This window comes from Pyxicephalus adspersus, chromosome 2, assembly GCF_032062135.1.
Source record: "Pyxicephalus adspersus chromosome 2, UCB_Pads_2.0, whole genome shotgun sequence".
Classification (NCBI taxonomy): Eukaryota; Metazoa; Chordata; class Amphibia; order Anura; family Pyxicephalidae; genus Pyxicephalus; species Pyxicephalus adspersus.
The window spans coordinates 135,983,274-136,005,648 of NC_092859.1; the positions used below are offsets into that span (position 1 = coordinate 135,983,274).

The 22,375-nt window shown below is 37.9% G+C and overlaps 1 protein-coding gene across 2 annotated transcripts; it reads left to right on the plus strand.

Moving 5' to 3' along the window:
- Positions 1-691: 691 nt before the first annotated feature.
- On the plus strand, positions 692-22,064 carry WDR76 (WD repeat domain 76). 2 transcript variants are annotated; one of them, XM_072402524.1, is made up of 15 exons: positions 692-858; positions 4,703-4,960; positions 5,967-6,107; positions 6,395-6,613; positions 8,827-8,916; positions 9,103-9,158; positions 9,927-10,038; positions 10,521-10,628; positions 10,716-10,762; positions 11,531-11,684; positions 13,992-14,150; positions 15,867-16,084; positions 18,108-18,260; positions 20,684-20,737; positions 21,555-22,064. In XM_072402524.1, the coding sequence occupies exons 1-15, from the start codon at positions 799-801 to the stop codon at positions 21,808-21,810; spliced, it is 2,085 nt and encodes a 694-aa protein (XP_072258625.1). In that variant the 5' UTR covers positions 692-798; the 3' UTR covers positions 21,811-22,064. The 2 variants fall into 2 exon arrangements, with proteins under 2 accessions (XP_072258625.1, XP_072258627.1); XM_072402526.1 differs by having other exon boundaries at positions 694-849.
- Positions 22,065-22,375: the final 311 nt, after the last annotated feature.

Here is a 22,375-nt window from a genome sequence, read left to right on the forward strand (position 1 = left end):
TATGCACATAGAAATATGTGGTCACATCAAATTTCACAGTTTCGTCAGACTACATGAAATTATTAATATATACATTGTACTAAAAAAAGGTACATGTTGGGATACTTTAGCAGCATTTGTACTGGTGTGTGTACATGTGCATTATGCGGAAACGTCTGCTTCCACCCGCACCCTCTGTTTTGTTTACAAGGCATATAGAAAATCCAATCATATTGATTATTGTCCTAGTTTGCCTGAGTATTTTTTCAGTTCCATATTTGAATGCTATAAGCTCAACATGTCGGGAAACTCGTGCTAATGCATGCTCTCTGTTTCTTACAAAAAAAAAAAAAATCATTTTTCTTTTAAACTGTCCGTATATGCACTTATGTACGAGGGACTTTGATCTAACTAGGGACAGACCCTCCAAATCAGGAATAGCTTGGAGTTATGAGTGAACAAACCCTGTGCAGACAGCAGTGTTGATCCATTTAGGTAATGCAAGAGCAAGTCATAACCTGTGCTGGTTGCCTACAGCTGTGATCATGATTCTGACTCACTTCCAGCACCTCTAAATTCATTTATATAAGAGGGAAGTTATACAACTTATTGCTGCTCCAGTGACCCCTTGCCTGCAGCAGGCTGAGCAATGCCCTGGCGCGGGCTGTCCTGTGACGTCACATCCGCCCTCCCAGTTTTAGTTACACAACTGTGCTGGCGGGAAGAGCGAAGTGTCAGCTGTGCATTGTGTGATGTTATACAACGAGTGACCGGAGAACGTGCCACCGGACCCGGGGAGCATTTCCTATATATGCAGACATGTCAGGGTGCAGAGCTCAACACAGCAAGGACATGAAACTTCCAGTCATGGTAGGTCAGGTAAGTGTCACTGTGTTCTGTACTAACATGAAGAACCAGACTGACCCTTCTGCTGCTCCTGTAGTTAGAATATTTATTATATGACATTTTTATTATACTCATATTCACATGTGAAACCAGCTGTCAATGTGTCCTCTGCTGGATAACTGTGAAGACAGATAAAGAAAGCATATGTAGGAAAACAGTAGTATACACACTCATATATATATTTTATATATATATATATATATATATATATATATATATATATTAGTGTCACAACTATGGACTTTGTAGAGTGTTGCATAATGTGATGGTGTTATATAAATACTGTAGTAATATATATATAGCCCAAGAAGTGTAGTGTGACTTCTTTTTAGTGACAGAACCACACTGAGGGCTCTGATTATAAAACAAACATTTACTGGTAAACAATTACTGCCATTGAAGCACAAGGACCTGGAAGATTCCCACCAGGGAATGTTTGAGGGGTTGTCATATTTCCTTTTTTGCACACATTACTGTGTTACATTGCTGTGCCAGTCATTGTGAATGGCATGCCAATACACTATGCAGTAGGGAGATTGTAAGCTCTTTGGGGCAGGGTCCTCTCCTCCTGTATCACTGTATTAGGCTGTCATTTGTAACCCCTATTTAATGTACAGCACTGCATAATATGTTGGCACCATATAAATCCTTTTACATAATAATAATAATAGAGGGTGAAATATATGCCCATGCCATGCTTGTTCGAGTTCTTTTGGTTCTTTTTGCAGCAGCCTTAATTCAATTGCATTGAAATGCTACCACCTGAAAAAATAAGATAAAAATCTCTATCTTTCTCATATATATGTTAATTATTTATAATATATTATGTATCTTTCCAATATAAATACAACTTTTTTTTTTTGGAAGGTAAAACCTGCCTGGAAATGTTTTTTTTTTCCATCTTATTATAGAGATGGACAATTCTATTTACTGTTTTGGCGATAGCGTTAATTTTTTTTTGTCTGAATGACTGTGGTCACCAGAAGCAATTGTGTACATCACCCCACTGAAGACACAGACAGCAATGACACCTTTTACACATATAAAAAAAAAGGGGGGGTTGGCTTTATTAAAGTGGAGTTACTTTTAAAGCGAAGTTCCATTTTTAAAATTTGCATTGAGAAAGGGTTTTGTTGCAGAAAGGGACAGGCAATATCCCTCCTGAAATAAAACCGGCTTACCTCCTATTGTGTGATACTTGCCCCACCTCCTAGATTGTGAGCTCCTTGGAGCAGGGTCCTCTTCTCCTCCTGTGTCATTGTTTGTATCTGTCTGTCATTTGCAACCCCTATTTAATGTACAGCGCTGTGTAATATGTTGGTGCTATATAAATCCTGTTTATTAATAATAACAAATACCTGCCTGATTGCTCCCCTTAGCTGTCCAAAAATCCCTAAGCTTGGCATACATTATCTCTCCCTTCTGCAATAAAGCACCTGCCTAGTCTCAGGTTTTTTTTTTTTTTTGTTTAGTTCTGCTTTAAACAGACTGTAAGAGGTTCCTCTTAGGACATGAGAGGAGTGAGCACAGAACATTTTTTCAATAGTTTAAAACATAGTTTTCAATAGAGACGACTTTTCCTTTTACCATCCTGAAGGAAAAAAAAAAAGATAAAATTGGAACAACATTGTCCAAAATAAAAACATATATTTGCATGTACAACCATATTTGCAACTGAATTAGTAATTTTGCTGCTGACCCTCTAATGCAACGGTCGCCCAACCGGTGGTCCTCGAGAAAATTGAAAAGCATAATTTTCAAAAGGTACCTGATTAAGGTCACATGTACAGGTCTTTGGTGTCACTTAAACTGACCTGAGAAGCACACATTGCTCAAGGAACCGTTAACTTCTGGAGGAACTCTGGTTGCGCTGGTCTAGAGAGAGGTCAGTGAGTGCAGGCAGCCTGTTAGGCTGGGTCCACACGGACATTATTAAAAACGCATGTAAATGTTCCTACTGCGTTTATTTGCGTTATTATGCACTTTTATAGGAGTTTTAATGCTTGCCTATAAAACGCTGTAAACCGTTTATGCCTCGTTTTTCCGTGTTTACATTTTAAGTGCTTGAAAACGCCCCATTGAAAGGCTTAGTCTATACGGACGTTTTCCCCAGCGTTTACCTGAGGCTTTAAAAGCCCATGTTTAAATTTCTAATGCATTCTAATGGTCTAATCTATACCAGGACGTTTCCTTGATGCACGTTTATGAGCGTTATCTATAATGTCGCTGGAAAACGCCTAAAAACGCAGGTAAACGCTTCCATTGTTTTCAATTGGGGGTTTTCCCACGCACTTAAGCCCTTTATAAGCACTTAAAATGTAAACGCGTAAAAACGCAGAATCGCGCATCATTGACATTTCCCAGCATTTTAAAGGCAAGCTTTAAAATGCTAATAAAAGTGCATAAAAACGCATATACACGCAGTAGGAACGTTCACATGTGTTTTTAAAAAAAACCTCTGTGTAGACCCAGCCTAAAGAGGAACTATACTAAAAACACACAAAAAAAAACAAAAAACACAGCTACCTGCATCTGGTTCCGCGTCATCCCTGAGCTGGCACTCCGGGCAACACCATCTTCGTCTTCTCCTCCGGGTTCTTCATCCTGCGTCACCCGCCCCATGTGCGAGATCAGGTGATGTAGGATAAAAAAAAAATTGACAATCTCACTGCGCACTGCTCTTTTTGAGCAAAAAGGCTCCTGCGCACGCTCGGGCATGCGTAGAAGGAGCATCCATGAGCCTCCCGGGATACCTATGTCAGGCATCCAGTAAGCTAGCATTTACATGGAGTTATCAATCTGAGAGGGGGTTCACAGAGCTGCAGTATAGATCAGTAACTTTGCTGCCCACAGGAGAGTTTTTTAAGCATTTTAACTGGTTAAAACTTTTGCAGAAAAAGTGGGAACACTGAAATTGCTATGTATTGCCTTGCCACTTTTTAATTTCCTGGTTTACAGCCACCCCCCTAAAAAAAAAAAAAAATTTTGTGAACACTGCATGAGTCATGTGCATTCCCCAAGAGGAAGAAACAACTTAAGACAGATATTAGTGGTATTACATGTGACCACAACTAAAAATCATCCTACAGGTGTTTGGAGTTTTTTTTTTTTTTTTTTAGAAATGTTGTTTTGCAGCACACAAATACCCTAACTGAATGCTACTATAATAGTAATGTTTACATACTTGCACGGTTTGTTTTTCACCACAAGGAACCACAACTTATGAGATGGGTTACATCTGGCCAGTGTGGTGCCTAGGCTATTTATTTATAATGCAAAGTGATCATTCCTGATCAGTCGGTCATTGACTCGCCAGGACGGATCAAGAACAATTTGACATATGTATGCAGCCTTATTATTATTTTTCAGTTATGATATAGCACTGACATATTATGTAGTGCTTTACAAAGTTCATAGTAATGTCAGGAACTGTTCCTCAAAGGGGCTCACAATCTAATGTTCTACAACAATCAAATGTCATTACCACAGTCTAAGGTCAATTTGGGGGAAGCAGATTAACCTAACTACATGTTTTGGAATGTGGAAGGTAACCCAAGTACCCAAAGGAAACCACAATCATTGGGAGAACCTACAAACTCCATGCAGCCTTATTGCAGAGTGCAAATCCAAATAAACACATTTTACAGAATATAAGACCTCACTGGAAAATATCTAGCTGTGGACAAAACAGGAGATAATAGTACTGAAAAATTGAAATTAACACTGTTGGTTAGAGTTGTGACTCCATATTGTTGCACTCTTTACCTGGTGATAAATATACAATGTAGTTCCTTATAGTCCAATTTGCCTTCAACAGGAAAGTACACCAAATATGGTGAAGACCACTAATGGAGGGCCTGCTTCCCTTGAACACGATGTGCTCACCACACCCAGTAAGAGGGATTATAGGAAGAAACGCTTGCTAGAAGAAAACCATCATTTAGAAGGCGGTGCAGGAAAGAGAACTTGTATGTCATTAGAAGGCAGCTGTGTAAGGAGACCCCTCATTCATCTGCTTTCTAATCTGAAGGCGGAACCTGAGAATCTTCAGACATCCAGAGAGAATTCTGATCAGGTGAGGCCTCTTAAAAGTTTGTTTTACAGACGTGCCCTTTTATATGAAGCTGTCCTAAACTTTGGGGTGGGTATTTCTAATTAATACTGTGCATTTCATAACTGTAACATTATTGATGATTCAGAGTGCTCATTATTTGAAAGGTAAATCTTATATTTTTTTGTGTTTGTGAATTTTAATCACAGAGCACCACAAGGGTGCATAGCACACATTGTAATGCGTTTAAAAAAAGTGCAACATTGCAACCAGGACTATTAAAAAGAAACCAATACACAAACAAACAGAATGCAGAATTAAATGGGAGGCTTTAGTATGTATAACTGAAAAGTACTAAAGCTGCTGGATCAACCTGACAGCCAGGGAAATCTTTTTAGAAAGGAAGGTCAGCTATGGCAGCCTCAATTCTTACAAGTACGTGTATTTTTTTATATTGTCTTTACACCTAGTTACACCTGGTTTAAGATGTGAGAATTGTTGCACAATTTATCACACTGTTGTTTGTTTGCTTGTTTCAGGTGTGTGACTGAAACCAAAAGATCAGTTTTCATCCAGGCAATTATCATTATTGGTCTGCTTTAAGACAATTTGTCACAAAACAAATTTCTGGTCTAAAAAGCCAAAAGTGGAGGCTGCTGATTGGGTGGAAACTATTGTTGCATGTGTCATTGTTAAATCCTACATTACTAAGATCCTGGCACCAACAGAACCAATATTTCATTTGAGCACAAAGCTTAACCATCCGCTTGCATGATAAAATGAGGACAGTCCACCAGATCCATTAAGCTTGATCTACTAAGGGAATATAGGCTGTTCAAATGGCAGCATTGTAAATAAATACCTTGCTGTGGAATCTGTACTTAGTTTTACCAATAAGGAAAAGCTTGCCTCAAAAATACATTTATGTGTAAGCAAAAGCCAAAAAGCTTTTTTTTTATATTTTTCTTGCGCATGTCTGGGTATTCTTTGCAAAGTGAAAGGGCATAATAAACTAATATATGTTCCTCAGGAAGCTGCTACTGAAAAGAAATCTGACTTGCCTGCTAAGATGAGCAAAAATAACAAGTGCCTTGTTGTGAGGCTTGAACGCTTGGCGGAAGAATCTGGGAATCTGAAGGAGAAATTTGATCATGAAAATGACATAAATCAGGTAAGACCTCTTCTCCTTATGGCTTTTTTATTCACTTGGTGACTTGGTAAAGATTGGCTTATGTTTTAGTTTTTGCCATGATCCAGAAATTATATGTATGTGTGCAATTATCTACTCAGTCCTAAAGTGGCTGTCATAAGAAAAATTAGTTCTCTGACTTTCATGCTGATGGTTACGCTTAAGCTATTTCTGAATCTCTGACTTGGGTTAAATGAGAGTGGGATATGGCAGTCTGAACCCCTTGATGTTGATTTGTAACATTAGAAACAATCTGCTTTTACCAACAGAACAATGAATCCAATATCCGTGCAACCCGTTCTACTTCTGCACCCAGAACACGCAGCGTTTCAGGGAGAAATCTTAGAAATAAGATTCAAGCAGACACTGTGGAGGAAGAGGAGGCAGAATCTGCAGCAAATTCCATAGCAAACTTGAATTTAAACCCTGAAGTTGTAGAAGAGAAACAATCCATAGATGAATCTGACAGTGAGGAAGAATCCGATCAGGTAATGTCACCTGAGTTGTTCTAACTGTACGTGTTATGTCTGTTGAAAGTTTGTGTGAATTGAACTGTGCTACCAATTGCTAGTCTTCAAAAAGACAGTAAAAAGAATTTTTAAATGGAAAATCTATACCTGGTTGTGTGTAATCAATTCTCTGGTAAGTTTCTTATTCTATGTAAAAATTATCTGATACTCAATCTAAGTTTTAAATCCCAGTAATATTTGTCTGTGCACAGGGGATGAAGAAATGACATGAAGCAGAACAATCTTAATTGTTAAATTAGGTAAACCCTTACAACAAACTTTTTATCCTCTCCCGTTTGGTTTGTTAAAGTGTACCTATACTCAGACTTTACTAGACTTTGTTAAAGCGCACCTATACTCAGAATTTTCACTTTACATAAAAGGGTGGAGAACCCTTTAATGTAGGGTAAAAATTCAGTTTTTTTTTCTCATTGCATGCGCAGTGAGATCGGCCATTTTTTTTTTTTTTTTTTTTCTTCCATCCTACATCACCCGATCTCGTGCCTGGGTCAGGTGACGTAGGATGAAGAACCCGGAAGAGAAGATGAAGATGGCAGATCAGGACGATGTGGGACCAGACGCCGGACACCCCTGAGTGATCGGTCTGCCTGGCTGGATTGAAGGTATATAAGTGTGTTTTTTTGGGGGGTTTTGAGTACAATTCCTCTTTAACAAAACACATTTCAGTTGCATATCTGTTTAAAACTATATTAAAAAAACATACCTTTTTTATTTCTGCCATAAATCTTGTAACCATCTGTCCTCTGCCTGTACTAGACTCTATCAGTTAAATTGTTTCCAAATATCTCTGAAGACTACAGAACCCCTCTCTATGCTAAAGTGAATGTAAGTGTAGAGGTATTGTAGTTCTTCGTTAGGAACTTGGTGACAGGTATTATGTTACTGAATGAAGCAAAAATATTGCAACCACCACGCATGGTACCCCAGTGGGCATGAAGCAAGCTTAGGCAGTTACACCTACAGTTAGATGCATTAATGCCTAAAATTTAATAGACTGCTTCTATACTGCACTGGACCACACAGGTTTTTCCAGGAGAGTACATGTGCATTGAGTTGATTTGCCTTTGTTTTTGGGATGCCTTTTAAAATGAATGACAACATGTTAATGCTGGAAACATGTTACGGTAATGTGTACATTAATGCAACCCTTATCACAGCCATATGGAAATCAAGCCTCAAAGTTTTTGTTCATGCAGATCGGGGAAAATTACTCAAGCAGACACTGCTGGTAATGCTTTTGAAGGGGCAGGTTTATTTTACCTGTTTGATCTCCCTGCATGATTTTGTGTAATGGGCTTCATAAACCAATGTCAGATTGTCACTCAGTCAAGCCAAATTTGGCCATATTAAGCATCTGCCTTCTCATATTTATTCAATGCTTCACATACACCTGCTAGTATGCTGACCTAAGGTCTCTATCTCTATCTCTCTCTCTCCATCTCCATCTCTCTCCAATCTCTATCCCTCTTGGGGCATATTGTGAAAACCTTGTTCCTCAATGCTTTTGGAGAGGCAGAGTAACAATACTCAATCTGTTATACATTATGTCAGGGCCCCCTGCAGCCATGTCACTAAATGAAACAAGATTTCAGGCACCCCTACAGCCATTGTAAAAAATATTTAGAACACTTTTCATTGCATTCAGCAATTATTTAATTGGGCTGGCAATGCGAAAAAATGTACAAAAAGACAGATGAACTTTTTTTGTGTCCTTCTCGCTAGGTCCCATTAGGTTCCCTGAGAAATAGTCTTGCACCCGGGTCCACTGTGGTCCTTTTACTTCCAGCTGCAGCTTTTCATTCTTTAAAGTACTGCTTTTGGAAGTCCCACCATTGTAGAATCCTGTGTCCCTCAGAGAAGTCCATTGAGGAATATGGTTCCTGCCCTTCTGTCTTTGATCTTGCTTGGCACTGCCTGACACTAACTGGGACATGCTGGAAATAGTTAAAATTAAATCTTCCTCCACTCCAAAACTAAACAAAAACCCACAGTTTTACCTTGAGTTACACTTAAAATGACTTGCTGCTAAAAAGTGTAAAATAATAAATGCTTGCTGTAGCCAATACTGTTTAGGCTGGTGTTCACATGCAAATACACAGGTGAACTGCATAGAATTCTAACAATGCTTCTATTTTTACTAAATTTAGCTTTAATATGTTTTTGTTTTTCAGGATCACATGGGGCTTTCTGCATATGAGCGTGCAAGACTGAAAAATATAAAGGAGAATGCAAAATTTCTGAACTCCATAAAATTGCTTGAGGTTGGTATATTTATGCTTTTTTTTTTTTTTTTTACTTATGCTTTTTTTAATTTTATTTGCATTCTGCATGTATTATCTTGATATTATATTCCTGAATTTCAACATATTGGTCTTTGGAACAAATAATCACATTTTTTACAAAAAAAAGTGTTTTAATCAGATGTTGGTTTTTTTCTCCTCCTAAAGTCTGCAGCAAGCCTTCTTCCACCTAAAAAGAAGAATCCGAACCGTGTTGTCAAAAGGTAAAAATTGGTGGTAACGTATTGAAAATCCACTAAACCCACTTTGTGTTTTAATTGGTATGTGCTTATTCACATGTTCATGATTTCACAGGTTTGTTCATGATTACACATTATCATTGCACTGTATTAAAAACACCTAATGCATTTTTAGCAAAACTCATAAGGGGACATCATAGAATGTTGCGAACTGGCTTACGTTTATGAATTATTTTAGCTGTTGTGTGTTAAATAAACCTGTACAACCCCTGGATTACAACATTTTAGGCAAAGTAAAGAAAAATAACTGTTGGAGCAGTGACTAGATTAAATTGATTTCCTTTCATACATAATATATCACATGATGGCTGTAAGGTTGCTGCATTGCATTTCTAAGGTTTTTAATTGTATTCTCTTTGGATTTGAGCTGCTGCTGCTCCTTCACTGCCCATTCATAGGCTTGGGTTGGGCAGGTGACCTAGATGTACTTCTAACTTCAGCTGAGAAAATTCACAAATCTGACTCTGCTGTCTGGCTGTAAATCTCAACAGATTTTCTGGCACAAAAAAGTGTGTGTGTGTGTGTGTGTGTGTATAGATGTTTGCTAGTCCTTAGTGTGGACTAGGACACATCCCATCCAGCTCCTGGGATGAAGAGACCTTCAAATGATAGATATTTGATCTCTCTCCCCCCCCCTCTCTCTCTCTCTCTCTCTCGTAAAAATTATGCAATCCTATGGACTTTTACTGATACTGATTTGTATTTGTGTTCTGTTTTTTTTTTTCTTTTTAGGGAGAAACCTCAGAACACACACAGTACAGTTGTTCGCCGTTCCATGAGGCTTCAGAACCTGACTCCTTCTGAAGCTAAACAGAAAGAGCAAGCTCCAACTGTGGAAGAAAATGTAAGAGAACAAATGGCATGCACTGTTCATGCAACATTGCAAAAACAAAAAGTTAAAGTGCATAAAAAGTCAAAACTTTGACTTGTTTATTTTTAGGTGTTTGTATTCAGTTTTCTGTTCACTTTTATTACCAAATACACAAGAATAAAGTGAAAGTAAATCCATAAAAACTGATAATTTCAATAAACAGTTGTAACCAGAACTGCTGGTGTTCCTATTGGAAGATTTTCTCCTCTCCTCTCCTCTTCTCTTCTTTTGGTGACAGTGCTAAAATTATGGCTTTCCTGACATCACCAGAAAAGATAGAGAGGCAATAATACAGAATAATACAGTCCTTATTACAGACAATGAACTTTAATAAACATTATATCGAAAATTCTGATTAAAATATTCAGATAAAAAGCATACTTTGTCCAATATTATGCCAGAAATGTTTTTTATTGTTTTTAAAATTTCCATTTTTTTTTTTTTGTTTTTGTTAGGTGCAGGTTATGAAACCTCCAGGACCTATTGAAATGATTCCTGTAAACCAACAGAATGACAATAAAGCAATGGAACAATTCCTTAATATGTGGAGTTCCATTAGCCAGGTCTGTTATTATTCTTTAATTTTATTTTGCATGTGTTTTTTCCTTGTGGAATGATTGAGTAATTTTTCAGTACTTTATTTTGTACAGGAAACTGTTAAAACTACATCAAATACACATGTCAAAGCATTAAAGAGGTAGGTACAGGGGTTGAACATCTCAGCAATGGGCTTTGTCTTAACAGTCACATGCAAATGTGTGGGTAGTATTACAGCAATGTGTATTTTTTTTTTTTTTTTTTTAGCCATTAAAGTATAGGTAACCCAATTACTAAAATATAATCTTTTCCTATGATCCATCTATATCTATCTAGTCTAACCTTGAAATAACTTTCAGGGAACCCCTTTTATAATTACTATATGTGCAACTGCTCACGGTATATTGGTGTGGTGGTCAGTGGGAAGAATGCCTCTTACATTGCTGACCCGTGGCAAGAATGTCGCCCTTATAGATAGCCAAAAAGATCTTAAAAGTTAAAGTGACCTGAGAGTCACAAACTGTTCATTGCTTATGGACCCCCTAGGGTTTATTTTGTGAGGCAACAACACTTTGTTACCAGTTGCAACTGGTCAGTAGTACTGTGATTGTCATACCATTGTACTTATGTTCTGCCATTGAAAATCGCACCCTGAGAATTCCCATACAGTCATTTCCAAAATGATTGCACGTTAGACGAGTAGCACCTGTACATTTGCCAATGTACGGGTGCTACTCTTCTAACGTGCAGCAAGAGATAAGAATTACTGAGTTGCAAAAACAAAATTGAAGTGACAAATAGTTGTTTGTAAAAGTAAAAATTATGGCAGTTCTTTCAGAAAACTAAATTTCATTCATTTTGTTTACATCTAATTCTAATGTTCCTTTAAGACAAACGTGATGATTTTCTGTTTAATGTCACTTGTCAGTTATGAAAATAGTCTAAACAAAATGAAGCTAAGACAAGAGGATGTTGCAAAAGTTGTTCCTGGACGAATATCATCTGTAGCCATCCATCCTTCTAGAAGCCGAACACTTGTGGCATCAGGAGATAAATATGGTAACGTTGGACTCTGGAATCTGGTAAGTGATGGGACTCCTGTGCTATCTGTTAGTGGTCGGTGGATATCTATTAGGGGCAGACATTGGGAAGTGTGCTACTGCATTAGCGCCCCAGACACTCCACAGCCAGGCCTGAACCTGCAGCATTAATTGCAATGCAAAGGGGAGTGTCGAGCAGAGCGCCCCCTTATGATTCCTCCCTCAGCAGTCTTCAGAGAATCTCTCCTTAGTCGCCCTGACCAGGAGACCAAACAATGCAGCCAAGCACAGTAAAACTATTCTCTGTGCTTTGCTGCTGTTGAACATCTGGACAGGTACAATTAATTGACTGTTCTGTCAGTTCATCCTACCTATCCAGGTGTCCTACTTGCCACTGCATCTAGTGGTGTGTTAATGCAGTCAAGGAGACTTTAAACCCTTTGGAGGTTATAATTGTCACCTTGACTTCATCAGACCTGCTAATATTTTATTTTTATTACCTTGTTAAAACATTTGATGTTACTGATACCTGGCAATTTAGGGTACTGTCACATTTATGGTACAAGCACTGTCACATTAGGGTACACATTTTAAAACTCACGTTTCACGTTACCTCTGCAAAGAAAGGAGAACCCGAGGGTTAGCTCAGTAAGGAGACCTTTAGGGCCAACATTCCTTAACTCAACAAATTTGTATCAAAAAACTATAACTTTATTGGACCGAATATAAAAACAGGAACAGGTGTAAGGACCGGCAAAAGCAGCAGCGTCTTAGAACTTTATTTCTATCAGTAAAGATTGATTGTCATGTTCACAGTGAACCCAGTACTCTTTCTTCTTATTTAACTTCACATTCTTTCACAGTCCACAATGGACTCTAGGTTTTTCGTTCAATGTTTCCCACCAAGAGTAGCCGGGTCTCCGGAGGATGGAGGTTAAGGCCGGTGTATTCCTCTAATAAATCATGTCCTGCTGCTGCCTCTACCAAGCCGCAAGTGGGATGCTACAGGCGTGGGGACGTCACTTGCGGCTCTGTAGATAATATTGGTAAACATGTTTTAATGTACTTTTTTTTTTTTTTTATATATTAAATCCAAAAAAGGTTTAGTTTTTTGATACATATTTGTTGAGTTAGGGAATGTTGGCCCTAAAAGTTCCCTTACTGAGCTAACCCTCAGGTTTGCTTTCTTTGCGGTTATAACTTTGGGATGTGGCCATCGGCTAATAAGAGGTAGGCTGAACTTGAATCGATTGGTTACCTCTGCAAAGGGAAGGTAACTGTAAGCAGATTTGGAGGTAAACATTAAAATTAGGATTTTACTTTGCATTGCAATATTTGGTTAAACAGTAATTTCATACCACTTATAAGCACAAAAAAATGATCTGATATGCCTTGCAATTTGCAAATGGTTTTGGTTTTTTGGTTTTTTTTTTTGAGTTTTTATTAACAAATTTCATATACAATAAGAAAACATAAAAAGAACATAAATGTAAACACAGTATACAGGATGGTTATTGGTACATCAGGTAGGACCACATAGGTAACATATGAATAACAGTAGCAAACTAGCATAATAAATACAATCCCATATGGTAAATATGATGAACAGTGAAAATCCAATATACATAAAACATTAACAAAGTAAAAAGAATAGACTGTGAACATGACAATTAGGTAAGTGGGGGGTGAAAAGGGGCCACCAAGGCGATGATGAGTTGCAAGCTCACAGAATTAAATTAACACATTAAACCTGTAAACAAGCAGAAGGTTTTTTTTTCTGGAAAGGATTTATAAATTAAAATGTTATAATATGTCGTAAAACTCTTCATGTACAGAGCTACAGAAATGTTGCTCACATACTGTCCTGAGAGATCTATTATCTGTCAGACTTGCATGGTTATATAGGGCTGTACATATTTAGATCCTGTTGGCTTGCAGCCCTGACTTCACACAGGTGTGGTTGGAATTTAAATTGGCTGTATGTTTCCAGTTTTGTCAAGCAGTTTATATAATTTCTTTATTGAATCTGAATTAATATAAAGTGTAGAATCAAAGGAACATAAATCTGTCCGGTTTTTACTTGTTAGTCTTACAAGTATCTGGTGGGTTTTTGTGATCTCCCAATGTTTAGAAGTATAAAGCATGCACACATACATACCGTGCTTTCTTTTGTTAGTGAGTGCATCAGATTTACTGTGTGTGGCAGTACATTCAACACATTTTAGGTCTAATACAAATCATAATAATCCAGTTGTATAAGGCTAACATTACAGATCAGTGTGTTGTGTGTGTGTGTGTTTTTTTTTTTTTTTTTTTCAGCACCTTTGTTCAATTTTTTTTACTTTCTAGGAAGACAATTCAGCTGATATGGGGATTTATACCTTTGAACTTCATTCACGATATGTTGGCTGCCTGTCATTTTGTCCTTGGAATTCTGCACAATTGCTGTCCCTCAGCTATGATGGCACAGTGCGATGCGGAGATGTCACACGCACAGTCTTCGATGAGGTCTGTTTTTAGGATATTGCATTTTATTACACATTGGTTTCATAGGACTGTGTTCTTTTGAGTTTACTAGCATCCTTTTTGGTCGAATCGATTCGGTCATTTCTGAGTATGCACATACTTTTTGGGAGTTCTGCATACTTTTTATGGGATCGGTGTCTCAAAGTAACAAGGGCAGAAGTAGCTAGCATCCCTCACAACATGTTTTATTTCTTCCTAACCCTGCTCACCATGTGCATTGGTTTATTTGTAGAATTCATTGTTTACATTTACCTTGCTTATTAGGTGCGTCTCCCTGATTCACATAGTGTTGATCAACCTTTCATATTTCATTTTAACGATCACCTGCCTTTATAGTAAATATGTTTTATTAAGTAATTTCCTGAAAAATAGTGAAATTATTTTCCAACCTTCAACATTGTTGCAATATTTGAATTCAACCTAGAGTCTTTTGTAAAGGAAAATACTTCTAGGAAACTGATCCACTGTATGTTTGTGGAACCCTTTTGTTTTGTGATGAAGGGAAATTTAAAGTATACCTGTTGGAGATCTGCATGGTAAAAAACTGAGCATATGCTTGTAAAAAGAAATTTAACCCCGCTAGCGGTAATCCTGAGTCACACTCGGGGTCAATTTAAACTTAAAAAAACCTACTTACCTTGCTCCACCGGCGTCCTGCTGGTCCCCGCAGGTCCTAGGGACAGGTCCTTCCTCCATTCGGCGACTGTAGAGACAATCTCCAGGGTTTCCTGGTGACGTCAGTGCATGCGTTGCTGGAGGATTGGGAAATTCAAAAAATTTTGTATTGGATTCAAAACTAAATAGCTGTATTGAGTCCAATATTAAGAAATCTTTATATATATATATATATATATATATATATATATTATACAAGCTACTGTACAGTTATATTACATGTTTAACTTTTTTTTTTTAACAGATTTTTGTGTTTTTTAATTTAAAGTTTGTCAATAAATGTATTAAATATTGGACATATTTCGGTGAGTTATACCTTAAAAACTATAGGCCTACAATGTAAAATACATTTCCATGCAAAAAAATGTAATGCTTCATAGTTCTCCCCAGAGCTTTTTAGCCGGTTGCTCCGCCCGGCTGATTTGAATACCCCGCCCAGCTCTCGGCAGCTCTCATCCTCGGATGCACGGATCTCAGGCTGCTGTGTGTCATCCATTCAGAGGATTGCACACAGCTCAGCCTTCATGTGAAGGGGACACAGGCAGCCCCGCCCCCATCTCACAGCACGAGCTCTGCCTGTGAAATGTATCCATCTCTATCTTCTGCATCCTCACAGCTCTGTGTGTACAAACCTCCATATCTCCTAATATGTATGTCACAATGACCTGTAATTTTCAGAGTGTACAGGGGACCCTCATAGATACTAGTTATTACAATTTCAGCCCCCCAGCTATAAAGAATTTCAAGATATGGAGGTCACAAATGTAAAAAGTTATGAAAATTTTTTTTTTTTTTTTTTTTTTTTTTTTTTTATTACAGTGGTTGGTCTTCTTTTCTATTACTGAGTGACTAGGATCACTGTAATGGAGCACAAAAACCTAACCTTGTAATAAACTTTCCCCCACATTTAAATAAATAAAATATTCCAAAATTTTAGCAGGAGTTGAAGTTTTAAATATTAATCTAAATATTTCTTGACTGTGAATTTGGTAGCAGGGATGTAATGTCATTTTTTTTCTGCAGATTTATCGCGATGAGGAAGAAAACTTCTCTTCATTCGATTTCTTTTCATCCGATGGTTCCGTCCTGATAGTCAGTCATTGGGATTCACAACTATCATTGGTGGATCGCAGAACCCCGGGAACAACTTATGAAGGGCGAGCACCTGTAGACTTATCAGGCCCCCGTACTGTTAGTGTGCATCCATTGCAAAGAGAACTGTGTGTTGTTGCAGGAGCTGGGTAAGTGTTGGATGACGCATATTCCTTTTCTATTTCTGAACCTTATTGCATGCTTCATTTTCCTATCACATTTCAAAGCTTTTTGTTACCTTATAATAGTGAAGTAATAGTGAAGGATGATTGGACCCTAAAACTGTAATAGTGTCTCACAATTGCACTGATGTGTGCTGCTTCCTGTACATAGGGAATGTTATGAACTAGTTTTCAAACCTTCTTTTATTTAAAACCTCTGATCAGATCATGCGCAAATTGTGTGGTAGGGGTTTTCTGCAATCACCATGAACTCTACAAGTTTCCTTTTTAAATGTATGTCCACAATTTGAGGGGTGCAAAATTATTTTTACATTTTAGTGTGTATAAGTGTAGATTCTGTCCACTGAATAAAGTGCCCACTTTTGTAGTTAGTTCTGTCAGCATTAGTGTAAGGTATTTTTTGAAAAGCCAAGCAGTTTAAGAAAACCTTTTTCATATATAGAGTTGATGAACCAATATAAAACTAAAATGCAACCTCAGACTAACAAAATATTGACAAGAATCTACATCTAAAGCAGATTGACCAGGCTATGTCAATCACTCTAAAAAGAATTAACAGCCTATTCACATGCGTTGCAACATTCCGCAGCGCCTAGTAATGCATTACCCTGCATTGTGGTGTTCTGTATTGGGGGGGGGGGGGGAAGACGCAGGTCTGTTATTTCCAGATCTGTCACTGGAACAATTGTTGGAATGTTCTAAACTTTCAACTGTATTATTCCATGGATACAACACCTTGCTGTATAAGTATTATGTTGTCCTAATTAAATGTTTTTATGTGTATAGGCACTTTAAAATTGCTCCCTTACTAGCATTGTGTGGCAGATTAACCACACAAAATCAAGTTTTGGTCTGAATTGTTTACCTGTACCAGTAGTAGGTGAGACACACAAACAGCTTTGTAGTGTAGAGCAGTGTTTTTCAACCGCTGTTCCGCGGCACACTAGTGTGCCTTGAGAGATCTTCGGGTGTACCGTGGGAAATTATCCAATTTCAGTTAATTGGTCCCAAAATTATTTATTTACTGCAAAAAATTTGTCTTCATTTGTCTATACCAGCGATGTATAGTGATAGGCAGAACCAAAAAAAAGCTCTTCCACTAGATGGCAGCAGGTAGCTAATTTACGTGTCTGACTTTTTGGTGGTGTTCCGTGGGATTTTTCTAATTGTAAAATATGTGCCGCGACTAAGAAAGGTTGGGAAACACTGGTGTAGAGTCATATCTGACAGAATATAATAAGTGGGAGTAATTGAGTAGACCTTCACACTATATTGTCATTTAATGGTCTGAGGTATTAAAACTATTTGCATACGGCCAACTTTACTGCTCGTCATTTTCCAGTGCAGTTGGAAGATTAGTCACACTTGTAAGCTTAAAGTGGAACTAAACCCCACTTTACTCGTTCCCACAGGGTGCCACTATCTTCTTTTGATCTTCAGCCATCTTGAGTGGCTGGGCAAGGATGATGTAACCCCCACACTCCTCATTCAAACCCGGCAAGTGCAGTGGATCCTGACTACCAGTGCTGAGCTACGCTTGTGCAGTTCAGTTTTTGTTTGACTATTTCACAGGCAGGTAAAAATGATCATTGCAGAAGGGATATTGCCTGTCCCTTTCTGCAATAACGCCCTATCTTATCCAAATTTTTTTTAAAAGTGACTTAAATTTTTTCTGCATTAAGGATATGTGTAATATGTGGCGTTATATCTTATACGTGTTTAGCAATACATGGAAACTGTTTGTCAGTAACCTGAGCAGACTGCATGGTATAGGAATAGTGCAGGAGCTATCAATACCTCCAGCGTAAGAGAAGCTTGCAGTGTCAGCACAGAGAACGCATTTATGTCCTGAAGTATTTGGATATGTGCCCTGTCCAGCAGTTCCATTCTGCTATTGTTAGAGACAGATAAAGTGTTCTGCCATAGAAAATAACTAATAAAATAACACATAATCTTTAGCATGCGTGTTTTTATTTTTCTGTTTTTGCAGGGACGTATGTGTTTATGATGTCCGACAGCTGTCGCAAAAGAAGCTTCGCCCTGTTCTTTCCTTACCTGGACACACGAAAAGTGTGCAATCGGCATACTTTTCCCCAGTTTCTGGCAATCGTATCCTCACGACCTGTGCTGATGATCGCTTACGGTAACAAATGTTTATTTGTAAAATTATTTTCCATACAAAAAAAAAAAACAGTAATACACCCTTTAAAAAAATTGTATAAAACTAAAATGACCTCAAACTATTTAGAGTTTAAGGTGTTTTTTTTTTAACCTGTTCTGTTGAGCTGTAAAACAACATGGTGCATAACTTGACACAAATGAGAATTAAGCACCAGTGCCCAGTTATCTTTAATATCAATTGGGCAAAGTTTTGATTTATGTACCACTAATGTTACGCAGGAAGGAATAGTGCTTACATGCAGGACCATGATTTGGGATAAATATTCTGACCCCATGCCACTGAGACTCTAAATCAAAAGCTGCAACTGGTAGAAATCTAGCATTGAGTGGTTCATATAAGTGGTCAACATAGCTCATATAAGTGGAAACATCCCTAGTCGTCCCTAGTCGAGACCTGGGCAGTCAAAAAAAAAGTTTACTTTGATTAGAAAGGTATAAATCTCTCATGGACCTGGGATTCCTAAAAAGCAGAGATGGTTTGTCAACGAAGTTGATGTCGGCGTAGAACAGTGCTCCTGATGTACAGTCCAGCACTACCAGGCTAGGTACACCTCAATTAGGTTTATTAGAGATTTGGTTAGGAAAACCTACCTGGAAACCTGATGGGTCTATCATAGAATTATTAAATCCGCTTTCAGTGACAGGAAAAGTGTTAACTTTTATAATTGCAGTATCAGGGGTAAAACACAAGTTCCAGGGCAGGCTAAATAAAGAATGGAATGAGACTATGGAAAGGTATTTTGTAGAAGAGATGGGGATTAGAAAGTGTGAAACGCTTTAGTCAACAAATGGGCTTCATGGAGTGATAAGTTAAATGCTGGTGGATAGTGTGATAGAATAGGGTGGTTTATTACAGTGGGCAAATATAACCTAAAAGAACCCTTTATGTTAACTTAGTGCATCACATGGAAATTGTTGAGCTTTTCAACATTTGAAAAGGCAAACATTTAGGTCATTATTCAACCAGTGCCTGCAAATAAAAGGTTTTTATCCCAAGCTAATGACATGCAATAAAAACATGGTGTGTTCATATTTTCAACTAAAATGCAGATTGTGCCAATATAAAATGATATTGAGAGTCTGGTGTTTGCTGTGCTATGTGTGTGTGTAGTGTCTTTCTAACTGATTAAAAAATCTCTCTGCCATTTAAGACACATGGACCTGAAGAATCCTATAGGCCCATGTGTTTTAGTGGCAGTCATTGATTCTCCACCGGGGAATGTTTCAGAGTAGCCAGCTGTCAAACTGGGCACATGAATGCTATGTTTGTTTTTTGCCAAACATGGTGCTGTTTATTGTGGGCAAATGTGGCAGCAGATCAAAGCACAGACACTAATATTGGGACATGTAAACAATACTGAGAAAAGTCAGTGGGACTTATTCTACTCTTCTTTGTGCCACTTTTTAGGGGCCAGGGTTTAGGTGTTACCACTTAGCCAACAGATTATAAAATAATGTCTCAAAGTGAATTGGATATGTCATTTCAATGCATCATCTAACGCTCCTCTTGCAGGGGTTCTGTGATACATGGACGTGACATAATTCTCCTGCCTTATAGCTGTTGGATGTCCTCCATTTAGCTGCTGTTCACTCATGTGTTTTTCAGATGCCAGCCACAACAGTCATCTTAGTGGTGGTTTACTCCCTGCTGCCATTCTGCATGACTCCTTATACTTCATGGCGCATAGGTGGTCCACTGGGTCATTTAGAATAGACATATTGTGGGGAGTATTATAAAAATTAAGCTGAATGATGTTGGCAGAAACTAAATAAAGCAGACCCAATATCTGTATAGAACCCCCTCCCTCCCCTCCAAGCTCTGGGACTCAAATATATTGTAAGCAGAGTTTTAAAATCCAGTCATTTTGACACAAAAAAAAAATTACATGACATATAGATAGGTCACAGATGTTAGCTGTAGGCACTGTTACACTGAAGATTTAATATTTATATGTTCTAAATAAAACAGTACCTTCGAAGAAGGAGGTGTATGTACATTTTCACATGACTGTAAGCCCAACTTTCTAAAGCATTATAGAAAATGGTTGCCCCTGCTTTATCCTAGCAAGCTTTAGTGAAAAGTGCTTCCCAAGCCCAACTACCCTAGGGGGTAATCTCTTAACATGAGGAGTGCCTAGGCTTAGGGAGCATTTACTGCTGGTGTTAAGGCGACAGGACGGCTGGCTTCTAGCCACTGCATGTTGAATTTAAACGGAGAATACTTAGGAATTACCTTTATACCTTTTACCTTTATTATATATTTATAATATATATATATTTCATTGTACTCAATACTAGCAGCATGTCTGGAAGTTGTATTGACATGAAGCTTCAAATAGAAGATGACTGTTTAATTCCTCATTGACGTTGATTTTACTTTTGCAGAGTGTTCGATAGCAGCAGCCTGAGCTCCACAGTTCCACTTCTCACTTCAATCAGGTAATGCTAAAATGCAGGATCTACTTACCACTGCAATGTATTTACAAGTGCTTAGAGCACTCCTAGCTCTTTCATATAGCAGGTGGTTTTTTGTTCTGTTCATGGTTACTATAGCTGAGCATTCTGATTTTTGTTGTAGCACTATTGGAATTGTGTGTTTCTTTAGTTGGGCTTACATAGGCTGAAAGTCACTCCATTGGCTGCCATGTTACAAACCGCTAGGTAACAGACTGACAAATTTAAAAGCAGTTGAGTTGGAAATAAAAATGTTTCCTCTCGACAAATGGGAGGGCTGCCATTGCTGACCTACCATTTTTAGGAGATAGACGTCTGTCTTTTGCTTTTTTTTTTTTTTTTTGTCTACCTGGCTGTTTTACTATATTCTGATTGTTGTATTAATCTAGAACAGGACTGTCTAACTCCCCAAAGTGCATATACAGACAATTTTTTGATCTAAAGAATTTTTTTGAATCATTGTGAACAACCCTAACTATATATACTGCTACTATATATATAATAAAAAATATGCATATCCTGCCCCTTGATCTACAACAAGTGAGAAGCTTAGACGTTCTGTCCTGCTGCAAACTTGTAGTGAGTCGGTGCCTTGGAAAATCCTGAATTTATCATCATGAAAGCAAAAAAAAAAAAAAAAACCAGCAGCCTCTGCTTTTCTCACCGCACAGATTTCCTGTAAGGGTAACTATGTCATAGGCAAAACATTTAGCTCCTCTAGGATGTTGCCAGTCTATTTTTAGTTTGTATCCAAGGGGTGATCCTTTAAGGCCCTGAATAAGATTTTCCTTTTCCATTGTAGGCATAATAACTTCACAGGCCGCTGGCTAAGCCGTTTCCGAGCAGTGTGGGACCCTAAACAAGAAGATTGTTTTGTAATCGGCAGCATGGAGAGGCCACGACAGATTCAGGTTTTCCACGAGAACGGGAACCTCGTACACAATTTCTGGGACGCCGAGAACCTGAATTCTGTGTGTTCCATCAATGCTATGCACCCCACTAGGAGTATCTTAGTGGGTGGAAACAGCAGTGGGAGGCTGCATGTGTTCCGGGACTAATTTAGTTAATGCTGGAAGTTGGGTTCTATCGGACTGAAATCCTGTGATTAAATCCTGGAGGTTCATAGCAAATTAGCTGCAATTACTTGAATGATTCTATTGGTGGAAATTTATGTATTGTGTATTTTTCTTTTAATATATTCACTTTATATACATGTCGTCATCTTTATGTTTTCATGTCGGTCCATTGTTTTTATTTGTTTGTATGGAAAAATTTATTTACAAATGTTTTTATTAAAAGTGTTTACAGTTCAGATTGTTTCTTACCGAATGACAGAAGTGCCAGAACATGTGCATTGTAGATGTATGTTGTTTCAGCCTTGTGGTCAGAGATTTCCTCGCTCTGCTCCATTATGGTGTGACACGAGCTAATCACACACACACACACACATATATATATTTATCCTGTAAAACTTGTTCTAGTGCTTTTCTAATGGTGATCTCACACTTGTAAAGCTGAACAGATGTTTGTAACATTATCACCACTATGTTCTAGTACAGTTTGCTTTGCTACATTTACCATTACTCTGATGCCAATTTCTTCCTATGTCATTAGTGTCTCATT

Bases quoted from the DNA above. Each gene is read 5' to 3' on its own strand.
- WDR76 (XM_072402524.1), top strand. From the start codon at position 799: ATGTCAGGGTGCAGAGCTCAACACAGCAAGGACATGAAACTTCCAGTC. The intron at 10,039-10,520 runs GTAAGAGAACAA...TGTTTTTGTTAG, and splicing joins CTCCAACTGTGGAAGAAAAT to GTGCAGGTTATGAAACCTCC. The intron at 10,629-10,715 runs GTCTGTTATTAT...TATTTTGTACAG, and splicing joins TGTGGAGTTCCATTAGCCAG to GAAACTGTTAAAACTACATC.